At 40.3% G+C, this 22,573-nt stretch overlaps 1 protein-coding gene across 1 annotated transcript in view; it reads right to left on the bottom strand.

The window, feature by feature from the left end:
- LOC132402018 (actin-related protein 2/3 complex subunit 5-A-like) overlaps positions 1 to 21,846 on the bottom strand; it is a 39,304-nt gene extending 17,458 nt beyond the window's left edge. The window contains exon 1 of the mRNA XM_059984474.1: positions 21,537 to 21,846. Coding sequence (XP_059840457.1) covers positions 21,537 to 21,676 — 140 coding nt within the window. The 5' untranslated portion in view covers positions 21,677 to 21,846. The remainder of the gene's footprint in view (positions 1 to 21,536) is intronic.
- Positions 21,847 to 22,573: the final 727 nt, after the last annotated feature.

The raw sequence follows: 22,573 nt of genomic DNA, 5'->3' as shown, positions 1-22,573 counted from the left end.
CAAGTGTATTATGTAAAGATTCTGGAACACATTCTGAAAGGTCAAGCACACATTCGAATGCATTCCCTTCATCATTCTTCTCTCTTCAACAGTTAGTTTGCACAGGAACCTGAAGTATATTTGCTACTATCCAAATTACCTCGATCTAATAAGATATTAAAATAATGCCCTACATAGTAGACAGCTCTGTGCTTCTTTAATTTTCTTCATGATTTCACATGCATACAATTATCATTTTATTCAATACAGAAGTGCAATTTAGAGAAATGTAAACTATAAGACTATTAAAAGTCATCACTGTAAAACATCAAATCTCCACAATGATGCCTGAACTTCAGAGTATTGCTAATATTGTCCTATTTTTTCCCAAATTTCCAATAACAGAGACATCTCCTTCATTTTAAAGCTGTGTGAAAGATTAAACTTTAAAATTAAGCACCTCAGTGGAGCAAATGCTTTAGTTTTTCCAATGTACATCTTCTTTCATAATACAGGAATGCATCGCTTAACATCCACAATACATTCTGTGAAATCAAATGTTACTTAATTTGGACGTTGTGCGAACACCATATTATATACTTAGCAAACCTATATGGAGTACTGTAGTGTACCTGTATTGACCAAACAGCCAAGAACTTAGACAAGCTCCGTGCTTTAGCAGTGATCGTCAACGTGCTGAGAGGGATTCTCTTTTGTGGTTGGTCATCCAATCCACGTCATTAGCAATTTCTCCATATCCGATATAGGTCCCTCTCGCATTTTCGTAAGCCTTGTAGTTTTCAGTGAAGCCAATTCTTTAAAAGCTTCATATTGTTTACTAACCTTTTGGTTCACTTCCAAATCAATACTTTTCCTTTGCCTCTTGCTACTGCTATCACTAGGAGTGGTTTTGCTGCGTCTGGAAGCTATGATGCACTTTTACGGTAATATTTTCGAAAGAAAATTAAAGAGAGAGATAACGCTACTACACTCAAGAAACGCGCGATACACAAGATTGGTTATGTCCGCTACGTCACATTCTCTGATTGGGACTATGGATGTATATGCGATCGGACGTTGTCCAAATGGATGTTAAGCGGCGCATACCTGTACTTTGTCATTTACATTTTGCATTAAAGCTTAGATATCCAGGAAAAATATTCACTGCAGTTTTTAAAAAAACAATCTAAATCTTAAAATAAAATCAAAACTATAAAAGCATTCTGGATACAGAATAAGCCAATGAACATCAAAATGACCTACAGTTTGGGTATACGTTTAAGGTGAAGAAAACAAGTTCGAAAGATATATGTTGGACAGTGTTTTTTTCTTTCTTTATACAGAATAATGGGCACCTGGAATGAGTACCAGGGATGGTATTGGAGGTAAATATGATAAAAGGCATTTAAGAGGTTCTCAGTTAAGCACATTAATATACAGTAAATGGACAGATATGGATGTGTAGGCAGAAGGGGCTAGTTTAGTTGGGCTCTTAATTACTAGAACTATTTCAGCAAAATATTATGGGCTGAAGGGACTACTCCTGTGCTGTACTATTCTATATTCTACAATTAATTCAGCCATCTATTAAGTTCATGGTCACCAGTATAATGTATGCCCAGAAATCATAGCACTTAGCTTCAGATTCATATTTAATATCACTGACATATTCTGTTGCTTTGTGGCAGCACAATACATTAATAAAAACTATATTAAGTATATATAAAAGAAGAAAATTTAAAAAGTAGTGTAAAAAGAGGAAAAAATACTGAGGTAGCGTTCATTAACCGTTCAGAAATGCGATGGCAGTGGGGAAGAAGGTGTTCCTTAAATGTTGAGTCTCACTCTTCAGGCTTCCGTACCTCCTCCTGGATGATAGCAATAAGGAGAGTGTACATCCTGAGTGATGGGGAGTCCTTAATGATGGATGCCACCTTTTTGAGGCATCACCTTTTGAAGGTGTCCTGGATGCTGGGGAGGTTAGTGCCCATGATGGAGCTGGCTGAGTTTATAATTTTCTGCAGCTTTTGCTGATCTATACCAGATAGTGATGCAACCAGTTACAATGCTCTCCACAATACATCTATAGAAATTTGCAAATGTTTTTGCTGACATACCAAATCTCTTCAAACTTCTAATGAAATATAGCTGCTGTCAAGCTATTTTTTAAAAAAAAATTGCATCAATATTTTGTACACAGGAAAGATCCTCAGATATGTTGACACCTAGGAACTTGAAACTGCTCACCCCTTCTACATCAGAGCCCTCGATGAGGATTGGTGTGCGTTCCTCGACTTCCCCTTTCTGAAGTCCACAATCAATTCCTTGGTCTTACTGACATTTAGTGCATCTATCTTGCTCCTGTATGCCTCCCTGTCAGCATCTGAAATTTTGCCAACTATAGACGTGCCATTGGCAAATATATATTAGGTGGCATTTAAGCTGTGCCTAGCCACATTATCGTGAGTGTAGAGAAAGAAGACTACTGGGCTAAGCATGCATTCTTGAGGTGTTGGTGAGGTGATGTTATTTCTAATCCACACACACTGTGGTCTCCCAGTGAGTAAGTCAAGGATCCAGTTACAGAGGCACAGGATTTGAAACTTGTTTATTAGAACTGAGGGTATGATTGTGTTGAACACTGAGCTATAATCAATAAACAGCAGCCTGATATAGGTATTACTATTCTCCAGGTGATCCACAGCTAAGCAGAGAGCTGGTTAGATTGCATGTACCAAAAACCAATTGTGGCAATGGGCAAATTGCAGCAGTTCCAGGTACTTTTAGGCAGGAGTTGATTATAGCCAAAACCAATCTCTCAAAGCACCTCTTCACAGTAAACATGAGTGCGACTGGATGATAAATCATTAAGGCAGTCCACCCTGCTCTTTTAAAGCAGTTAAAAACATCTGAATGCAGCAGTGAGAGATTGAAGATGTCCTTGAACACTCCTGCCAGTTGTTGGCACAGGTTTTCAGAGCCCATCTGGTACACAATTAGGGTTCACACTCTTAAAAATGTTTATGACATCAATCTCCAAGATAGTGATCACAGGGTCACCAGATGCTGCAGGGATTTGCACAGGTGTAGTTTTGTTCCCTCTTTCAAAGCATGCGGAAATGGTGTTGAGTTCATCTGGGAGTGAAGCATCACAGCCATTCGTGAAGTTAGGTTTTTTGTTCTGTAGGAAGTAATGGCCTGCAAAGACTGCCAGAGCTGATAGGCATCCATTTCTGTCTCTAACCTTTATCAGAATTTCTTTTTTGCTCTTAAAGTAGTCTTCTTTAGGTTGTACCTGAACTTGTATGGTTCTGAATCAATGGTCTTGAATGCCACAGATCTACTTCAAAGTTCAAAGTAAATTTATTATCAAAGTACACATACATCACCATATACAACTATGAGATTAATTTTCTTGCGGGCATATTCGATAAATCCAATAGCCATAACAGAATCAATATAAGACAGCACCACCAGGGCGAACAACCAGAGTGCAAAAACAACAAACTCTGCAAATACAGAAAGGAATAATAAATAAATAAGCAATAAATATCTGGACCATGAGATAAAGAGCCTTGAAAGTGAGTTCATTGGTTGTGGAATTGTTCAGTGATGGGGCAAGGGAAGCTGAGTGAAGTTATTCCCTCTGGTTCAAGAACTTGATGACTGAGGGGTAATAACTGTTCCTGAACATGGTGGTCTAAGTCCTGAGGCTCCTGTATCTTCTTCCTGATGGTATCAACAAGAACAGTGCTGGGTGGTGGGAATCCCTGATGACGGATGCTGCTTTCCTGCAACAATGCTCCGAGCAGATATGTTCAATAGTAGGGATGGCTTTACTCATGCTGGACTGGTCCATATCAACTACTTTTTGTAGGAATTTCTATTTAAGGGCTTTGGTGTTTCCATACCAGGCTGTGATACATCCTGTCAATATACCCTCCACCACACATCTACTGAAGTTCATCAAAAGTTTTATATTCCATGCCAAATCTTCAAACTTAAGGAGGTAGAGGCACTATTGTGTTTTCTTCATACTTGTACTTCAGTGCTGGATCCAGGACAGGTCTCTGAAATAATTACATGAAGAAATTTAAAGTTGCTGACCCTCTCCACTCTGATTCCCCCAATGAGGACTGGCTCATGGACCTCCGATTCCCTCCTCCTGAAGTCAATAATCAGTTCCTGGGTCTTGCTGACATTGATCATTTGGAGCTCAGGAGGATGATGCTGCCTAACGGCGACTCCTTTGCTTGCATCTTCAGAAACAGCTCTATTTCTGTCTTTGATATATCTTTTTTCCCTTTTCAAGGATATTTTGAAGACCGACCTGGAGTTACATACTGACTTCGGTTCTTTGTGGAAATAAGACCCGCTCTCAGGGCCTCACGACCAGCCACTTTTCGATATGCCAAGGATGTGGCCTGAAAGAATAGCTCGCCTTCAGGATGCTGTATTTTCGTGGCTCTGGAGGCATGCAGTCTCAAGGCCAGTGCCACCACCTGATGTGTTGTGTGAGACAGAAGATCATAAAAATTGAGCTGAGTGTCCAGAAACTCGAGTTCTTTGAGCACAGAGTTCAGAAAAAGCAATGCAATAAACTTTTTAACATCATAAGTCAGTGAGTTGCTTTGTTATGCCTCTCCTCTTGCTGTGAAACGCGGACACCTCTTTATTACCAGGTGAACAGGTTGTCCTTGGGTCTTTATTGATGCTTTGTTGCACACTTGAGTGCTCAGTGGAGGGTGCCGATGCTTTTTCACTGGTGGGGAGAGGTTCGTTGCTTTGATGCTGCTCATGCTTGGAGGGGAGAGCTGGGGTGGAGGCTTTGGGGTTCTAACATTTAAATGTCATTCATTCTTTGGGGCCTTCCTCTGTTTTCATTCATGTTTGCCAAGAAAAGAATTTCAGGATGTACATTGTATACATTTCTCTAACATTAAATGTACCTACTGAAACCTACTGAGTACGAGGTTGTTGTTTCGACATCACTCAGCCAGATTTTCAATCTCAGTCTTCAGCAGACTATGAATCTCCTACAAAAGGTAGTATATTCGGCTCAGTACATCATAGGTAAAACACTCCCTATCACTGAGCACATTTACATGAAATGTTGTCATAGAAAAACAGCATCCATCATCAAAGATCCTTAACACCCAGGCCATGCTCTTTTCTCACTGCTGCCATCAGGTAGAAGGTACAGGTGCCCCAGGACTCGCACCATCAGGTTCAAGAACAGTTACTACTCCTCAACCATCAGTCTCTTGAACAAAAGAGGATAACTACACTCATCTATTGAGATAGATGACCATTGACCTCAATTTAAGGACTCTATCTTGTTGTTTCATGTTCTCGTTATTTATCGCTGTTTACTTATAACTGCATTTTCACAATTTGCGGCCTATTATGCTCTTGCTCTTTCATTGATCCTTTTTACAGTTACTATTCTATAGATTTGATGAGTATGCCCACACAGAAAAAGAAAAATCAGGGTTGCATGTGATAACATATATATACTCAGATAATAATCAAAGTAAAATTTATTTTTTCATTCCCATTGTAAATTCTCTCATCTTTGATTACAAGGTTCCTACACATTTCCACTAGTTTTTTTTCTCTGTAACTTGTCTTTCTTGCAAGTTTACTCTCATGTTTCAGTTTTACTCATGATCACTCTCTTGCTGCTATCTTTGCTGAATCAGCTCCTATTCTCCAGGCTTGTTACTTTCCCTGGCAACTTAGTGACTCCTCACTGGATCCAATTCTACATTTTAATTTTTTTTGTCAGTTTTGGTTGGCTGGTTTTTCCGTTTTCTTTCCCCCCCCCCCATTAATTAAAGTATTACTACTGCAATTTCTGCATCGATTCCTCAAAATGTTAAACATTGCCTATCCAACATTAATCTTTCAGTGAAAGTGCCCTAATCAGTATAGACAACTCAGTAACTCACTGATAACCATAACAGTAGGTTCTTTGATACTGTCAAAGGCATCTACGGTTAAACACGCAAGAGTCCATCTAAATAACCAGGTGGACATTTCAAGGACAAAGCAAGCATCTGACTATATTCTTGAGGTACAACCCCTGACTCCATTCCACAGCAAACTATCTGGTCCAACCCTGACATCACTCCTGAGTTAAGCTGATAAAGATTATATGCCAATTGAAAAACATCAGGAAAGTGGGAGCAGTGACTTCACCACTAAAATTAGGCCATAAGACGTAGGAACAGATTTAGCCTATTTGGCCCATCAAGTTTGCTCCGCCATTCCTCCATGGCTGATTTATTCCTCTCAATCTCCTGCCTTCTCCTTACAAATCTTTGACACCCTGATTAATCAAGAATCTATCAACCTCCACTTTAAACATACACAATGACTTGGCTTCCACAGCCATCCATGACAACAAATGCCACAGATGCACTATTCTCTGGCTAAAGTAATTTCTTCTCATTTTTTTTCTAAATGTATGTCCCTCTATTCTGAGGCTGTGGTCCTAGACTCACTAACCAGAGGAAATACCTTCTCCACATCCACTATCTAGGCTTTTCAATGAGACCCTCCCCCTCATTCTTCTAAACTCTGGTGAGTACTAGGCCAAAACCATCAAGGGTCGTCATTTGTTAATACTTTAATTCCTGGACTCATTCTTGTGAATCTTCTGTGGACCCTCTCTGATGCCAGCATATCTTTTCTTGAATAAGGGGCACAAATCTGCTCAGAATACTCCAACTGCAGTCTGGCCAATGCTTTATAAAGTCTCAGCATTACATCTTTGCTCTTAAATTCCAATCCTCTTGAAATGAATGCTAACATTGTATTTGCATTCCTTACCTTCGACTCCACATGCAAGTTAAACTTTAGGGAATCCTGCACGAGTACAAGTCGCTTTGCACCTCTCATTTCTGAATTTTCTCCCCATTTAGAAAATACTTTACATCTTCATTCCTTCTACCAAAGTGTCAACCATATGCTTATCAACACCAGATCCCATCTGCCACTTCTCTGCCCATTCTCCAAATCTAGGTCCTTTGCACACTCCCTGCTTCTTAATACGACCTACCCTTCCACCTATCTTTGTATTGTCCACAAACTCAGCCACAAAGCCATCGATTTCATCATCCAATTATTGACAAAAAATGTGAAAATAGGCAGTACCAACACTGACCTGTGTAACAGCACTAGTCAACAAAGCTGTCCAGAAAAGGCCCCCTTTATTCCCACTCTTTATTTTCTGCCCATCAACCAGCCTTCTATCCATACTAGTAACTTTCCTGTAACACCATAGGCTCTTATCTTGTTAAGCTCAAGTCAGATTAACTGGTCTGTAATTTCCTGTTTTCTGCCTCCACCACCTTCTTAAATAGTGGAGTGGAACATTTGCAATTTTCCAGTCCCCCGAACCATTCCAGAATCTAGTGATTCTTGAAAATCATTACTAATGCCCCCACAATCTTTTCAGCTATATCTTTCAAAACTGTAGGGTGTAGTCTAGTTGGTCTAAGTGACTTATCTACTTTTTAGCTTCCCAAGTACCTTCTCCTTAGTAATAGCAACTGCACTCACTTCTTCCACCTGACAATCTTGAATTTACTTTTCCAGTGTTATTTATCAGTGGTCTACTATCCACTCTTGCTCTTTATATACACCCTATCCTCGTTATATGCGTCTTAAGACAACGTGAATTCACAGTTATGTGAGGAACCTATTTCTACCAACATCTCCTTATATGCGTCCAAAACTCAGTTATGCGAGGAGCACTGTTTTCCTGACAATACAAGTCAGGTGTGCGCACCTCACAATCTCACTCCCGCCAGTCTCGCATTAGTTTTCGCAAGGTGTGGATTTGCGATCTTGCACTCTTAAACTTTTGTTGGTTTTACCTATGGTGCAAGCGATTTTGTGCTTGAAATATTTAACGATGCCTCCTGAACATTCGATGTCATGTCCTGGGCCATCAGCTGAGTGGCAGAGAACCGCTTTAACACTTGAAAAAAAGTTGGAAATTATAAGCAGCATGACATCAGGTAACACAGCTCTGAGACGCTACTGCTGGGAATAGAATCTTGCCTTTAAAATTCTTTTGTTGCTTAACAAAATGCCAGCCCATCCAAAACACTTGGGCAGCACTCATCCTAACATAACAGTGTGTTTCCTGCCGCCTAACACAACATCGCTGATTCAACCACTCAACCAATGTATTTTATTTTTAAGGCGAACTATCTCTCAGATGCTGCAAGCAAGAGACAATTTTGAAAATCCCAGGAGTTTACCAACGGTGAGGGAATGGTAGAAGTTGGAACACTTGGCACAAATGGCGATCGACATGGACCCAAGTTTAGAACGGAGTCAGGATTTCAGTTATTCCCTGCCTTCAACCCTTCTTCCCTGCAAGTAAATTTATGCTGAAAAAACAAAATGCTGCCAAGTAAACAATCCTCACCATTTTCTTCAAACCGGTGTCATCTCCTGCTGCCGGCAGTTCTAAGAGTTCTGTAAGTCTTCCTTCACCCCTTGCTATGCTTGATGATCCTGACGACCACAACCATCCACCTTATTCATGTAAAGCTGTCCAACACAACAACCACTCATCTCCCAGAGCGAACACACCTGTCACTGTTGGTGAGTACTGTATGTTAACTTTCTATGACTTATTACATTGAATATTACCTTACATTGATGAAATATAATACGAATGTTGCATTGTGGTACTGCTTTTGTGTTGTATTGGTATGAATAAATTACAGATGAAGCATATTTAGGAAGCCCTCTGGAAATCATCCCTATTTTCTCCATTTAAATAATTATTCATATTATGCGTCAACTACGAGGAACATATCTCCCGCATATAACAAGGATGGGGTGTAACTGAAAAAACTTTTGATATCCTCTTTTATACAATTGGCTTCATATTTCAACTTTTCTCTCCTTATGGCTTTTTAAGTTTTGGCCAGAAACATTGACTGTACTTTATTTTTCCATAGATGCTGCCTGGCCTGCTGAGTTCCTCCAGCAGTTTGTGTGTTTTACTCGGATTTCCAGCATCTTCAGATACTCTCTTGCTTGTAAGTCGCCTTCTTTTGGTGTTTAGAAACTTCACAACCCTCTAACTTCCAACTAATTTTTACAATATTACATGCCCTATCTTTTGCTTTTATGCTATCTTTGACTTCCCTCGTCAACAACATGTGCCTTATCCTTCCTTAAGAATACTTCTTCATTTTTGGGATACATCTTTCCTCTGTCTTCCCAATTGTCCCCAGAAACTCCTACCACTGCTGTTCTGCCATCATCCCTTCTAACATCCTCTTCAGTCACCTTTGGCCAGCTCCTTTTTCAAGCACATGAGATCCCTTTTATTCCACTGTAACACTGATATATCTGATTATCTTTTCCCCCTCAAACTGCAGGGTGAATTCAATCATATTACGATCACTCTCTTCTGAAGATTCCTTTACCTTAAGCTCCCTAATCAAATCTGTTTCAATAGATAACATCCAATCCAGAATTGACATTCCCTTAGTGGGCTGAACCACAGGCTGTTCTAAAGAGCCATTTTGTAGGCATTCCACAAATCCCCTCTCTGAGGATCCAGCACCAACTTGATTTTTCCATCCCACCTGCATATTAAAATCCCCCATCACTATCATATCATTGCCCTTCTCACATACCTTTTCCATCTTCCATTATAACCTGTATCCCCAATCCCGGCTACTGTTTGGAAGCCTGTATATAACTCACATCAAGGTCTATTTACCCTTGCAATTTCTTAACTCTGCCCACAAAAGTTCTGCATATTCCGATCCTATGCTACATCTTTCTAAGGATTTGATTTCATTTTTTTTTAAACCAACAGAGCCACCCCACCTCCTCTGGAGACCTATCCATCCTTTCAATACAATGTGCATCTTTGACTGTTAAGGTCCCAAATGATTTTCTGAAACTTGTAAGCCACAATCACAAATTCAGAACATTGGCTCCACGTCTCATAAAAGGAGAATGAAGCATGGGAGCTGAAAAGCTAATATACACGATCTCCCTCCAAGTAAGACATAAATCTACGGTAACCTCAGAAATCTTCCTCCTGGGAATGTCATTATCAGGATCCTCCTCAACCACCATCTCCCAATTGCCAAAGCAATGTTCCTTGAATTACATCAACCTTTAGGCACAAAGGAATTTACCATCACATATCAACTCAATTCCAACAGAAATGCAGGAAATAGTATCAGACATAATATACCTGGGTTAATTGACATCAAAAGCCTTCAGTTCCATCAAGGAAGACTGTGGCAAATCACTCTGAAATTTTGCTGGAAATTAATCTGCTCTTTGAGGTTGCCACACAAACTATGATGCTAGGGTCCATGGCAAAAAAAACCTCAATACAGTGTGATGCCAAGAAATGGTGCGTCATCACCTCAGCAGTTTTCTCAATTTTTTCTCACTAAAATGCTGCACCTCACCTACAATAAGCTTTCCAATGGAATAAAATTAATCTGCAAAATGAAGCAGAAATTGCCTAATGCACAGCTTCTCTACTCCAAAGGTTATCTCAACTTGAATTGTCAAGTCGCAATGTGTAGACAAAGCTTAAATCTGCAAAAAAAAAGTGAGGTCAGGGTCAAATTAATCATCAACTAATTTACTGAAGGAGACAGAAGAATGGGTTTGACACAAAGATCTTTGCCCCACTATAAAACACAACACTGAGAATAAAATTTCCACCATTTTCTTTAGTGTGTCTGATCAGCCTTCAACTGTCCAAGGAAAAGTATCCAAAGATTATGACCTCAAATCCAAAGGCACAAAGTTCATGACGTACAATCCTTAATCTGCTATTCTGATACATGACCTGCTACAGTAGATGTCACACCACCAATGCTATTTCTGCAAAATCCATCTAATCCACTGGCAGTGTAAGTGAATCAACATTTCTGTCCATTCTCTGGTCATCTTCTTGACCCAGAGGTTTGAATGACACTGAGTCAGCTCAGATGAAGAGTGCTGCTTGCTTACATTTCGACGCCATACTCAAAAAACACATACTCTATTCTGATCTCCAGAATGGCAAAAGAATTGATAGGATAGAGGAAAACACTGAAGGATATTCTCAAAGCCTCGAACAAATATAACACACACACTGACTGCTATAAATCCATGGTCTATGTCTGCTCAGTGGAGCAGGAGCATCTAAGGGGCATTGTGAAACTACAGTTCATTTGTTGGGAGTGTACAGAAGGACAACAAATCCCAAATTATCACTTGCTCTCTCCAACAAGCAGTTCTTGCCCTACTTATTAAAGTGTCTGAAGGTATCAATTTCCCCTTGCTTGCCTCTTTAGAACCTCATAGAACAGGAAATGGGGGGACGTCACGTGATGACATAGGATCGAGATGTAGAAATCCAGCTCTCCCTTAAAAAACCAGTAAAATAATGTTTAAGTGAAGGAAAGTTAGTAAATACTTTTTAAAAATTACTTATAAACTACTCAGGATTGTCTTAAGATATGTCTCCTAAACAGAAGCAGAAGAAAACTACTACTTTGAAGACAACACAAGTTGGAAAAGAATCAAGGCCGGCAGCCATGAAAGAGCCTCGGGCTCAAATGCGTTTTACCTCCGGCGATACAAAACAGGAAACTGCGGCAACATCAACCGTTTCCGAAAAAAAGAGCAACTGGAATTGCGCACGCGTGAAACAAGGGGCATGCGCAAACACAAGCAACCCAAACTACAAATCCCAGCTATGATCAGAACTGAAAGTGAAAGTGAATATGAGGTAGAATCAGATTCTCTGGATAAATCAGACGAAGATGAAGAGACAAACAAAGAAGAGCAACAGGAAGAGGCTGGAGGTGATATTGGAGACATAAAAAATCTTTGGTGCAAATAATGCATTAATTAAAATTAATAAAAAAAAGATATTAAAATATGAAGATTATATTTGATAAAATGATGAAAAGACAGGACAAAATGGACAAGAAAATTAAAAACTTGGAAGAAATAACGGGAGACACCATTGATAGAGTGAATAAAATTAAAGATAATATTTCTGCCTGGACATCAGAAAGAAAACAGGTGTTGGAAAAAATGGATGTACTTGAAAATTTTAACAGACGAAATAATATTAAGATTGTTGGACTTAAAGAAGGTATAGAGGGAAAGGACCCAATAAATTTTTTTCAAAAATTGATTCCCAAAATTTTGTAAATGGAAAAAGGAACCCGGTTAATTGAAATTGAAAGGACTCACAGAGCCTTAAGATCAAGACCCCAAGTTGATCAAAACCCACAATCAATCTTGATGAAATACTTAAGATATCAAGATAAAGAAAAGATCCTGAAGGCGGCTGCCCAACGAGCCAGAAAGAGAAACGGGCCATTGATGATAAAAGGGAAAACAATTCTTTTCTATCCTGATATAAGTTATGACCTTTTGAAGAGAAAGAAGGAATTTAACCCAGCAAAAAGAGTTTTATGGGAAAAGGGTTATAAATTTATATTGCGCCACCCGGCAACCCTGATAACTTTTTTGGATGACAGAAAAAGAACACAGGGGCAGTGAATGGAGTTGATGGATGTTTAAGGACAGAAGAATATTTAAATATATTCTTAATTATATGATACAGGGGGAAGAAAGGTAAAAATTTGAGAAATATTAATTGAGAGTAGTGATATTATTTTTTCTTCTCTTATATATACTTTTTTATGTTACTGGGAGCTGGGGGAACTTTGGATCGATTGCTACGGGATTCACATGTGTAATCATGGCGATTGCCATGACCCGTACAACAGAAGGGGGTAATGTTGTGTTTTTTTTATTCACAACATTAGTAGGGGGTATTTTGTTTTTTTTTTCTTTATAATCTATTTTTCTTTAATCTTTCTTTCTTTGCCTGGACAATCGGGGGGAGACACATAGCAACATGGAGAATTTTAAAAAGATTCCCCAAGGTACTACGAAAGTTGAAAGGTTAGGTATTACTATAGACTGGAGTAACCCTGTTAAAAATAATGATTAATTTACTGAAGTTTTAAAGTTTTAATGTTAATGGGCTTAATGGACCGGTGAAAAGAAAAAGAATTTTAACATACATTAAGAAAATGAAAATAGATATAGGTCTTAGCTGCATTCCATTTGAAAAAATTACTTATAATTTGAGAAAAATACGAAATATTTCTGAAAATTTGGCGCCCTTATTTACAAAAGATAGGATTAAGTATATAGGTGCTCTGAAGAAAAAATTATTGGTTATTTAGGGAAAGAAATAAATATATATACTAAAGCTATTATGAACTCCATGGAGCATGTGGGGATATTCTGATATCCAGGCATTCTTTCTTGTTTCTTTTTTGTTCTCTTTTTTTCCCCCTCTTTCTACAGGGATGTGTTGGGGGGAGGGGTTAAGGGGAGGGGGGAAGGGTTGATAATTTTTTTTCCCTTCTGTAACCACTTGAAAATTCAATTAAAAAATTTTATAAAAAAAGTACAGGAAATGAAGCGTCATTGCCAGTTCTGAGGAGCTCCAAGATTAAACACAAACCGTTGCTGCCACCAGTAAACGACATGAAAATGAAAATACTTTCCAACTCTAAAGGAAAAACGAGTGATTCAAATAAAAATGACCATGCAACCAAAAAGTGAAGACAACAGAGCAATGCAAACATTACAAAAAATTTGTAGAAGTAGGAGGAACAAAACAGCTATTAGAGAAAGCATGCATGGAGTACATAACTTACTGAGTTTGTACATGTGACAGGAAGTCTTTATTCAAATCAACAGCAAAACCATCAATATTGCTCACTTTCAAGTCACGTACATTCAACAAAATAACAGAAGAGGTCTGACTATTGCAATGGAGACAGGTGATGTGATGGCAACCGGCAGCCTGCAAACAGCAAATGAAATACAGAGGAAGCCAAGAACTTAGAGGGTACAGCATCATGCCTACAGAAATGAGTTCAAGTGGAAGTGTGAAACAGAGAAAGATTGAGAAACTGATTCTTTATTAAATTACAGTTTTAAGTTTTTTAAACCTGATTTACTTTCCTAAATATTTGCTAAAGTTGCATATTAGCCTTTTGCATATCATGTCCAGATCTCCCTGCATTTCAGAATAACATCTTGCCTTTTAAATAATATGCTTCTTTCATATTTCTCTGGTCCAACTGGACAACTTCAATCTTGCCACATTATATTCCATATGCCTAATCTTTACAATTTATTTATATCCCTTTGCTTCTCATCTTCACAACTTGTTTTTCTATCTAACAACAGTATCTTCCACATCTTCAAGCAAAACCAAACATAAATAGTAAAAAGCTGAGGGCCCAGCACTGTTTCATGTGGCACATCATTACGTGTGTCTTGCCAACCAGAAAAAAAACAATGTCTGGCTGACTAGTAGTAACCAATCTACCACCAAAGCCCATATGTCACCGCCTAGACCAACAACCTTTGATATGGCATTTGATTGCCTTCAAGAAAACTAAGTATTTTAGATGTACAAATTCCCTTCATTGCACATACCTTCAAAGAATTCCAGCATATTGGTTAAATGTCATTTCCTTTTCACAAAAACCACATTAATTCTGACTCATAATTACAATTTTTTTTAAGTTCCCTAATATAAGAAATAGGAAATGAAGTAGGCCATCTGGCCTATTGAGCCTACTCTGCCATTCAACAAGATCACAGTTGATCTGGCTGTGGACTCAGCTTTACCTACCACCTTTCCCACTAATCCTCAATTTCCCTGTTATGCAAAAGTCAATCTGTGTATTAAAAACACAGTGGATTCCAGTTAATTGGGACACACAGGGACCAGAAACTGCATAACAAATTATGTACTTAAATGAAATACAAAACAAATTAGAACACTACTAATATGATAACACTGTAGTTACTGATGGAGAAATTCATTGTGTATGATGCCATGTTCTTTTAATTGACTGTAAGTGAAGAAAATCAGCGCGGACAGTGGGTGCAGATACTGGACTGCCTTCATACAATGCTTTCGATGATTGCATCGCCCAAATCTTCATTTCATTGTAACACTCAAGATGATTGTGGATACCTTCAAGTTTTTTGTTGTTCCCAACTTGCTGAAGTAGTGAAATCGTTAAATTTTCACTCACAGTCATTTCTCACAACTCCAATCTTGAATGCCTGAAGCTACACTGGGCAAAACAGCTCAGAATTGTTTTACTGCTTATTTCTCACCAACTAACAGTGACAAAAATCACAAACAAGAGAAAATCTGCAGATGCTGGAAATCCAAGCAACACATATTAAATGTTGGAGGAACTCAACAGGTCAGGCAGCATCTATGGAAGAGTATAGTTGGTGTTTCGGGACGAGACCCTTCAACAGGACGGGAGAAAAAAAAAAGATGAGGTAAAACTCTACTCCTCATCTTTTTTTCCTCCAGTCTTGCTCCAGCATTTTGTGACAAAAATCACTGCTCTTTGAACACAAACATATGCAACTGACACTATTTAAAAACTATTCGGTCTAAGCACAGTGTATGCCTAATACCCACAGAAGTGTACTCAACTGGCGCCAATTAGAAACTGCTCGGCAACAGTCTTCTGACCCAATTAAGCAACACAGCATCCCAAATAAATGAAAGAAATCCCAACAATTTTCTCAGTTAGTTTTTGTTCTTTACAAGTTGTTCCAAACAAGCAGTTGCCCCAATTAACTAGAATTCAGTTTTTAATTAGGTAGCATCTATTGCTTCCCTGAGTGGAGATTCTCTAATTCGCAGAAAAGCTCCTTCTCATTTCTATCCCAAATCTTGAGGCTATGTCCCCTAGTTCTGGTCTCACTTACCAGGCTCTTACTCCTTATCTATCCCTTTCATAATTTTATGCTTCTATAAGATCCCTCTTAATCTGAATTTCAATGAGTATAGTACCAGGCGATTCATTCTCTACTCATGGGTTAAGCCCCTCATCTCCAGAATCATCCTTGTAAACCCCCTCTGTCTGGTTTCCAAAGCCAGAATGGACTTCCTCAAGTATGGAGACCAGACTGCTTACAGTACTCCATATGCAGCCTCACCAGAACCCTATACAGTTACAACATAACCTCCCTGCTCTTAACTTGAATCCCTTGAGCAATGAAGGCCAACATTCTGTTTGCAACATATGCAAAATGCTGGAGGAACTCAGCAGGTCAGACAGGAGCTATGGAAAAGACATTTCGGGCCGAGACGTATTTCAAGATTGAGAAGGAACGGGGTAGATGCCAGAATATAAAAGTAGGGAGAGGGGAAAGAGGCTCGGTGGAAAGTGATAGGCGAAACCAGGTAGGTGGGAAAGGTCAAGGGCTGGGGAAGACCAAATCTGATAAGAGGGGAAAGTGTGTCATAGGAGAAAGGGAAAGAAACATTCCATTTGCCTTCTGGACAATTTGCAAGCCAACTTTTTCTGATTCATGCACAAGCACTCCAGTTCCCTCTGCACAAGTGGCATGTTACAATATTTAACCGTTTAAACCAGGGGTTCCCAACCTGCGTCCATAGGCCCCTCAGTTAATGGTAGGTATCCACGGCATAAAATCGGTTGGGAACCCGATTTAAATAATAATCAGATCTTCTATTTTTCCTTCCAAGTGGATGATCTTGCAATTACCTTTGTGGTTCTTGAACTACCAGACTCTTGCCTACTCACTTAATCTATATGTCTCTGTAAACTCTCCACAAACTCCGTATATTTTTTGTTTACCGCTCAATTTAGTGTCATCAGTAAACTTAGATATATTACACTTGTCCTCTCTTCCAAACTGCTAATGTATATCATAAACACTCGTGGGCACAGCACCAATCCCTGCGACACTCCAATCACCACTGACTGTCAAACAGAGAAACACCCAGTTATCCCAACTCTCTGCCTTCTGTTGTTTAACCACTCCTCTAACCATTCTAATACATTACTCCCCAACTTCCAGGTATCCTTATCTCATGTGGCTCCTTATCAAGAAATCCAAGTATATAGACAATAGGTGCAGAAGTAGACCATTCGGCCCTTCGAGCCTGCACCACCATTTTGAGATCATGGCTGATCATCTACTATCAATACCCGGTTCCTGCCTTGTCCCCATATCCCTTGATTCCCCTATCCATAAGATACCTATCTAGCTCCTTCTTGAAAGCATCCAGAGAATTGGCCTCTACTACCTTCCGAGGCAGTGCATTCCAGACCCCCACAACTCTCTGGTAGAAGAGGTTTTTCCTTAACTCTGTCCCAAATTCTCAAACCATGCCCTCTGGTACTGAACTCTCCCAGCATCTGGAACATATTTCCTGCCTCTATCTTGTCCAATCCCTTAATAATCTTATATGTTTCAATCAGATCCCCTCTCAATTTCCTTAATTCTAGCGTGTACAAGCCCAGTCTCTCTAACCTCTCTGCGTAAGACAGTCCAGACATCCCAGGAATTAACCTCATGAATCTACGCTGCACTTCCTCTACTGCAAGGATGTCCTTCCTTAACCCTGGAGACCAAAACTGTACACAATACTCCAGGTGTGGTCTCACCAGGGCTCTGTACAAATGCAAGAGGATTTCCTTGCTCTTGTACTCAATTCCCTTTGTAATAAAGGCCAACATTCCACTAGCCTTCTTCACTGCCTGCTGTACTTGCTCATTCACCTTCAGTGACTGATGAACAAGGACTCCGAGATTTCTTTGTATTTCTCCCTTACCCAACTCTACACCATTCAGATAATAATCTGCCTTCCTGTTCTTACTCCCAAAGTGGATAACCTCACACTTATTCACATTAAACGCCATCTGCCAAGTATCTGCCCACTCACCCAGCCTATCCAAGTCACCCTGAATTCTCCTAACATCCTCATCACGTCACACTGCCACCCAGCTTAGTATCATCAGCAAATTTGCTGATTTTTTATGCCTTCATCCAAATCGTTAACGTAAATGGTAAACAGCATCCTCTTGTTCCACTAAACATCTTAAAAAGTTTCTAATATTTCTCTCAATGAAAAATATTAAACTGGCTCATAGTTTCCAATCTCTGCCTCCCTTTTTGACTCAAAGGGAAGGAGCAGAATGCTGGAGCCACACAGAGATGGCTGAACCAAGGCTGTGGCCATGAAAGATGATGCAATCAATGAGAAGTAACACATGCAGTTCATAAAAAAAACCTGCAGATGCTGAAAACTAAAATAAAAATTGCAGACATTGGGAACACTCAGCAGGTTAAGTCACATCTCTGGGAAGATAAACAGAATATTTGATCTGATTTGTTTCTACATAGATGTACCCTGAGTTACCAAGTATTTCCTGTTTTTAATCAATTCAGTTTCTGATGAGACCTGCAAAAAAGGAATTCAATCATTTAACTGAGGAAATTTGCAGTTTATCCAAAATGAAACCTCCCACGCAATAACGACCATCCAGGAACACAAGAGGAACACTTAGGAATAACTCCTGAGGTTCCCACCATGTCCTGCCAGCTAAACTTACTTCCTATATTTAAAGCACAGAGGCAGTAGGGAGAACAATCTGGGTGATATCACCATCCACATGGGAAATTGCTTAAAGTATTGGATCATATCATTGAGATAGACAAGACAGAGAAGAGTACCAAGGACTGACTCAAAACAAGGAAAGCAAGTGAAATTCTGGTTAAGATGAGACAGGCATTATCCCTTTCTTCTTCTGCCTTCTCCCCATAACATTTGACGCCTGGCTAAACAAGAACCTATCAACCTCTGCTTTAAATAGTAAAAACACAGCAGTCCGTGGCAATGAATTCTACAGATTCATCACCCTCTGGCTAAAGAAATTCCTCATCTCTGTTAAAAAAAAAGGATGTCCCTTTAGTCTGAGGCTGTGCTCCCGGCCCTAGACTCACTCATTCACTCATCGTAGGAAACATCCTCTCCACATTTACTCTAGCTAGGCCTTTCAAAATTCGATAGTTTTCTAAGAGGACACCCCCCCCCCCCCCCCAATTCATCTAAACTCCAGCAAGTACAAGCTCAGAGCCATCAAATGTTCCTCATATGTTAACCCTTGCATTCCTGGAAGCATTCAGCATTCTCGTGAACCTCCTCTAGACCCTCGCCAATACCAACATATTTTTTCTTAGATAAGGGACATAAAATTGCTCACATACTCTAAGTGCAGTTTGACCAATGTCTTAAAGTCTCAGCATTACATTCTTGCTCTTATATTCTAGTCCTCTTGAAATGAATGCTAACATTTACCTTAATTACTACCAACTCAACCTGCAAGATTACCTTTAGTGAATCTTGCACAAGGACTTCCAAATCCCTTTGCACCTCTGATTTCTGAGTTTTCTCCCCGTTTTGAAAATAGTCCATGCCTTTATTCCATTTACCATTATGCATGACCATATACTTTCCTAACTATATTCCATCTGCCACCTCTTTGCCTATTCTCCCAATCCAAGTCCTTCTACAGACTTCATGCTTCCTCATACTACCTGCCCCCCCCACCACGTCTTTGTATTGTCTGCGAACCTGGCCACAAAGTCATCAATTCTGTCATCCAATTGTCAACATAAAACGTGAAAAGAAGAGGTCCCAATACCAACCCCTAGTGAACACTATTTGTCACTGGCAACCAACAAGCATAGGCCCTCTTTATTCCACTCTTTACTTCCCACCAGTCAATCTTCTTTCCAAGCTAGTACCTTTCCTATCATGATATAATACTATGGGCTCTTAACTTGTTAAGCAGCCTCATGTACGGCACCTTGTCAAAGGCTTTCTGAAAATCCACGTAAATATCTCCTGACTTTCCTGCCTGTTACTTCCTCAAAGAATTCCAGCAGATTTATCAGGCAAGACTTCCCCTTATAGAAACCAGGCTGACTTTGGCCTACTTATCATGTGCCTCCAAGTACCCCAAAACCTCATCTTTAATAATTGGATACCAGCATCTTCCCAACTACAGAAGTCAGGCTAACTGGCCTGTAATTTCCTTTCTTCTGTCTCCATCCCTTCATAAAGAGCAAAGTGACATTCACAATTTTCCAGCCCTCCACAACCATTCCAGAATTTAGTGATTCTTGAAATCTCATTTCTGATGCCTCCACAATCTCTTAAGCTAACTTCTTTCAGAACCCTGGGGTGTAAGCCAAGAGCTGAACGAAAGCAGAACATCTAGAGTTCAAGAGCCATGAAGTTATGTTGCAGTTTCATAAACCTCTGCTTGGGTCACAACTGAAGCATCACATTAAATTTTGGTCATTCCACTGCAGAAAGCTGTGAAGAGGGTGTTCTCTGGCTGAGGAGAGGGTGGAGTTGGATGGATGGAATATGATTGTCTCTTCTGAAGCCAGAGAGACTGAGGAGATACCTGATAGAAGTTTTGAAATGCATGGAGAAATAGCTGGAATCTTATTCTAATACCAGAGGGTATAAATTTAATATGGTGGGGGGGGGGGAAAGGGTGAGATTTACAGGGGATATGTGAGGCACGTTCTTTTTAATTTTACACTGTGCTATACTGTTCCATATTCTAAGCTTTGGAAGCAACATCTTCAAGGGAATTGAAAAGACGTGACGTTTTGCTGGAACACGAGTTGCATGTTCCCACCCACTATCCTGACAAAACAAAACTTGCCCACAAGTTCATCATGCTGTTGGAGGTGAACATGGTGGTTAGCAATGAAACAAACCCACAGTAATAGTTTTACTTTGGTATGCTATGGGAGTTCAAAGGCTAACTATTTTCCCTTTTGAAATGCAAGGAACTAACTGGTCATCAGTTACACTGGAATTTTCCAAAACAAGACATTCAGTTGAAAAAATGCTATTTTCACAATGCTGTCAACTTCCAGCATCACTTTATTTACAAGTAAAATTATGGTATGTTTAGATCTTATTTCACTTACCTTCCTTTGAGAGCATAACTAGGCAACAATCTACTTTGTCAACAGGTGCAAATGTTGTTGGAAATGCTTCTCCTGAGGCAAAGTCCTGGAGACCATCTTATGCATCAGAAGCACAGCACTGACAGGAACTGCTCTTGATGTATTCAGTGCGCTTCCTATAATCATCTCACATTTCTCCCCATTTTCAACTGTTGGCCTATTGTTCTTCTATTCCACAGAAATGTGACATTTTTGAGCCTCAAACATACTTCCTGTGAATTACAGCTGCTTTGTCTGCAAATTTACTCTTCAAATCCTAATCCCGAGCCACATCTTTTAGTGCATTACTCCAATTCTTACAAACCACAATTAACTATTTGTGCCTCATTCATCAGTGCTATGCTAATAGATGCAGCTATTTAAACACAAGTGCCTGTAATACATTTTTAAAAATACATCTCCATCAGATGGAGAGTTATTCAGCATATCCTTGATCACTTTTACCCAAGACCGTGGCGCTGGAAAGAAAACCACGCCCAGGGTGCTGGAAAAGTGCAGCGAAAGCGAAAAGTCAGAGGAAAACTTCCCATCGAGTGGGTGCAGGAGAAGGCAGTAAGGGTGCTGTCTACCGTTGCCCCACGACCCAGGTGTGGCCCGTTGGGCCCACTTCAGAAAAAGGATATTGCCTGATGGAGGCGTCCACCTCCGCTTCGTCGGGTCCCTGCTGGTTCTCGCCACCTTCCTCCTCGTCCACGTAGTTATTCTCGTCATAGTCATCGACATTGACCCGACGGAATTTGTCAACGCTCGTGTTCTTGGACATGTCGCGGGCGGGCGGCCGGTGATCTGATCCGGGTAGGAGTTAGGGCCAAGCCACCGCTTCTACCGTCAGTCTTCGCAGAGCACAGCGAGCCCGGCGCTTCCGCAAACTGACAGCGCCAGCGAGCGAGGGGTAGGGCGGGGCCCGGCCGCCGTCGCGCGCGCGCGCGCACGAACGCTCCAACTTCCCTCGCGCGCACGTACGCACGCATGCTCGCGCGCGCGGCCTTGTTTCACGCGACCCCGCCTCCTGCGAAGTGGGAACCCCGCCCTCTCGCCGGTCACGTGTGTCTGCCGTTCCGAGCAGTCAGCTGATCTCTCGAGGTGCCGTCATGTGTCAGGCAGCCAACAAAATCGTGGTGGCTCATGTTTCTGGCCCAGGCTCCATAAATTTGCTCATAAGAACCATGCGCTTTGATTACCGAGTGTAAAACACTGCAGATGCTGGAATCTGAAGTTATGCGTAGGTTCGTATATGGTTCAGGTCTGGCGGTTTGAGCAATTGATCTGGAGCGCCCAACACCGATGTCACCATCGCAACTAGCCTGCCAATTTAAATTTAATTAATAAAGTTAATCTAGTGGAGAAAGATTGTAACAAACGGGTGGAAAAAGGGAAACTGGTACTGTGTAACTGGATTTCCAGAAGCTGTATAAGATGTCACATAAAAAAGGTTCACGCACAAGATGCTAGAGGAACTCGGCAGGCCAGGGAACATCCATAGAAAAGAGTAAACAGTCGACGTTTTGGGCCTGGACCCTTCATCAGGACTGGAAATAAACTGAGTTACGTTTGACGCTGAAATCAGTGGATTAGCAGGTTGTGAAGAGATAAGATACAAATCGTTAGTGGCAAGAAGTTGATAGATGTGGGAGAATGTAATTTAAGAAGAAGAATGAAA

Source organism: Hypanus sabinus, chromosome 11, assembly GCF_030144855.1.
Source record: "Hypanus sabinus isolate sHypSab1 chromosome 11, sHypSab1.hap1, whole genome shotgun sequence".
Taxonomy (NCBI): Eukaryota; Metazoa; Chordata; class Chondrichthyes; order Myliobatiformes; family Dasyatidae; genus Hypanus; species Hypanus sabinus.
Note: the sequence above shows the minus strand (reverse complement) of the source record. Positions and strands in the feature narration are given on the sequence as shown.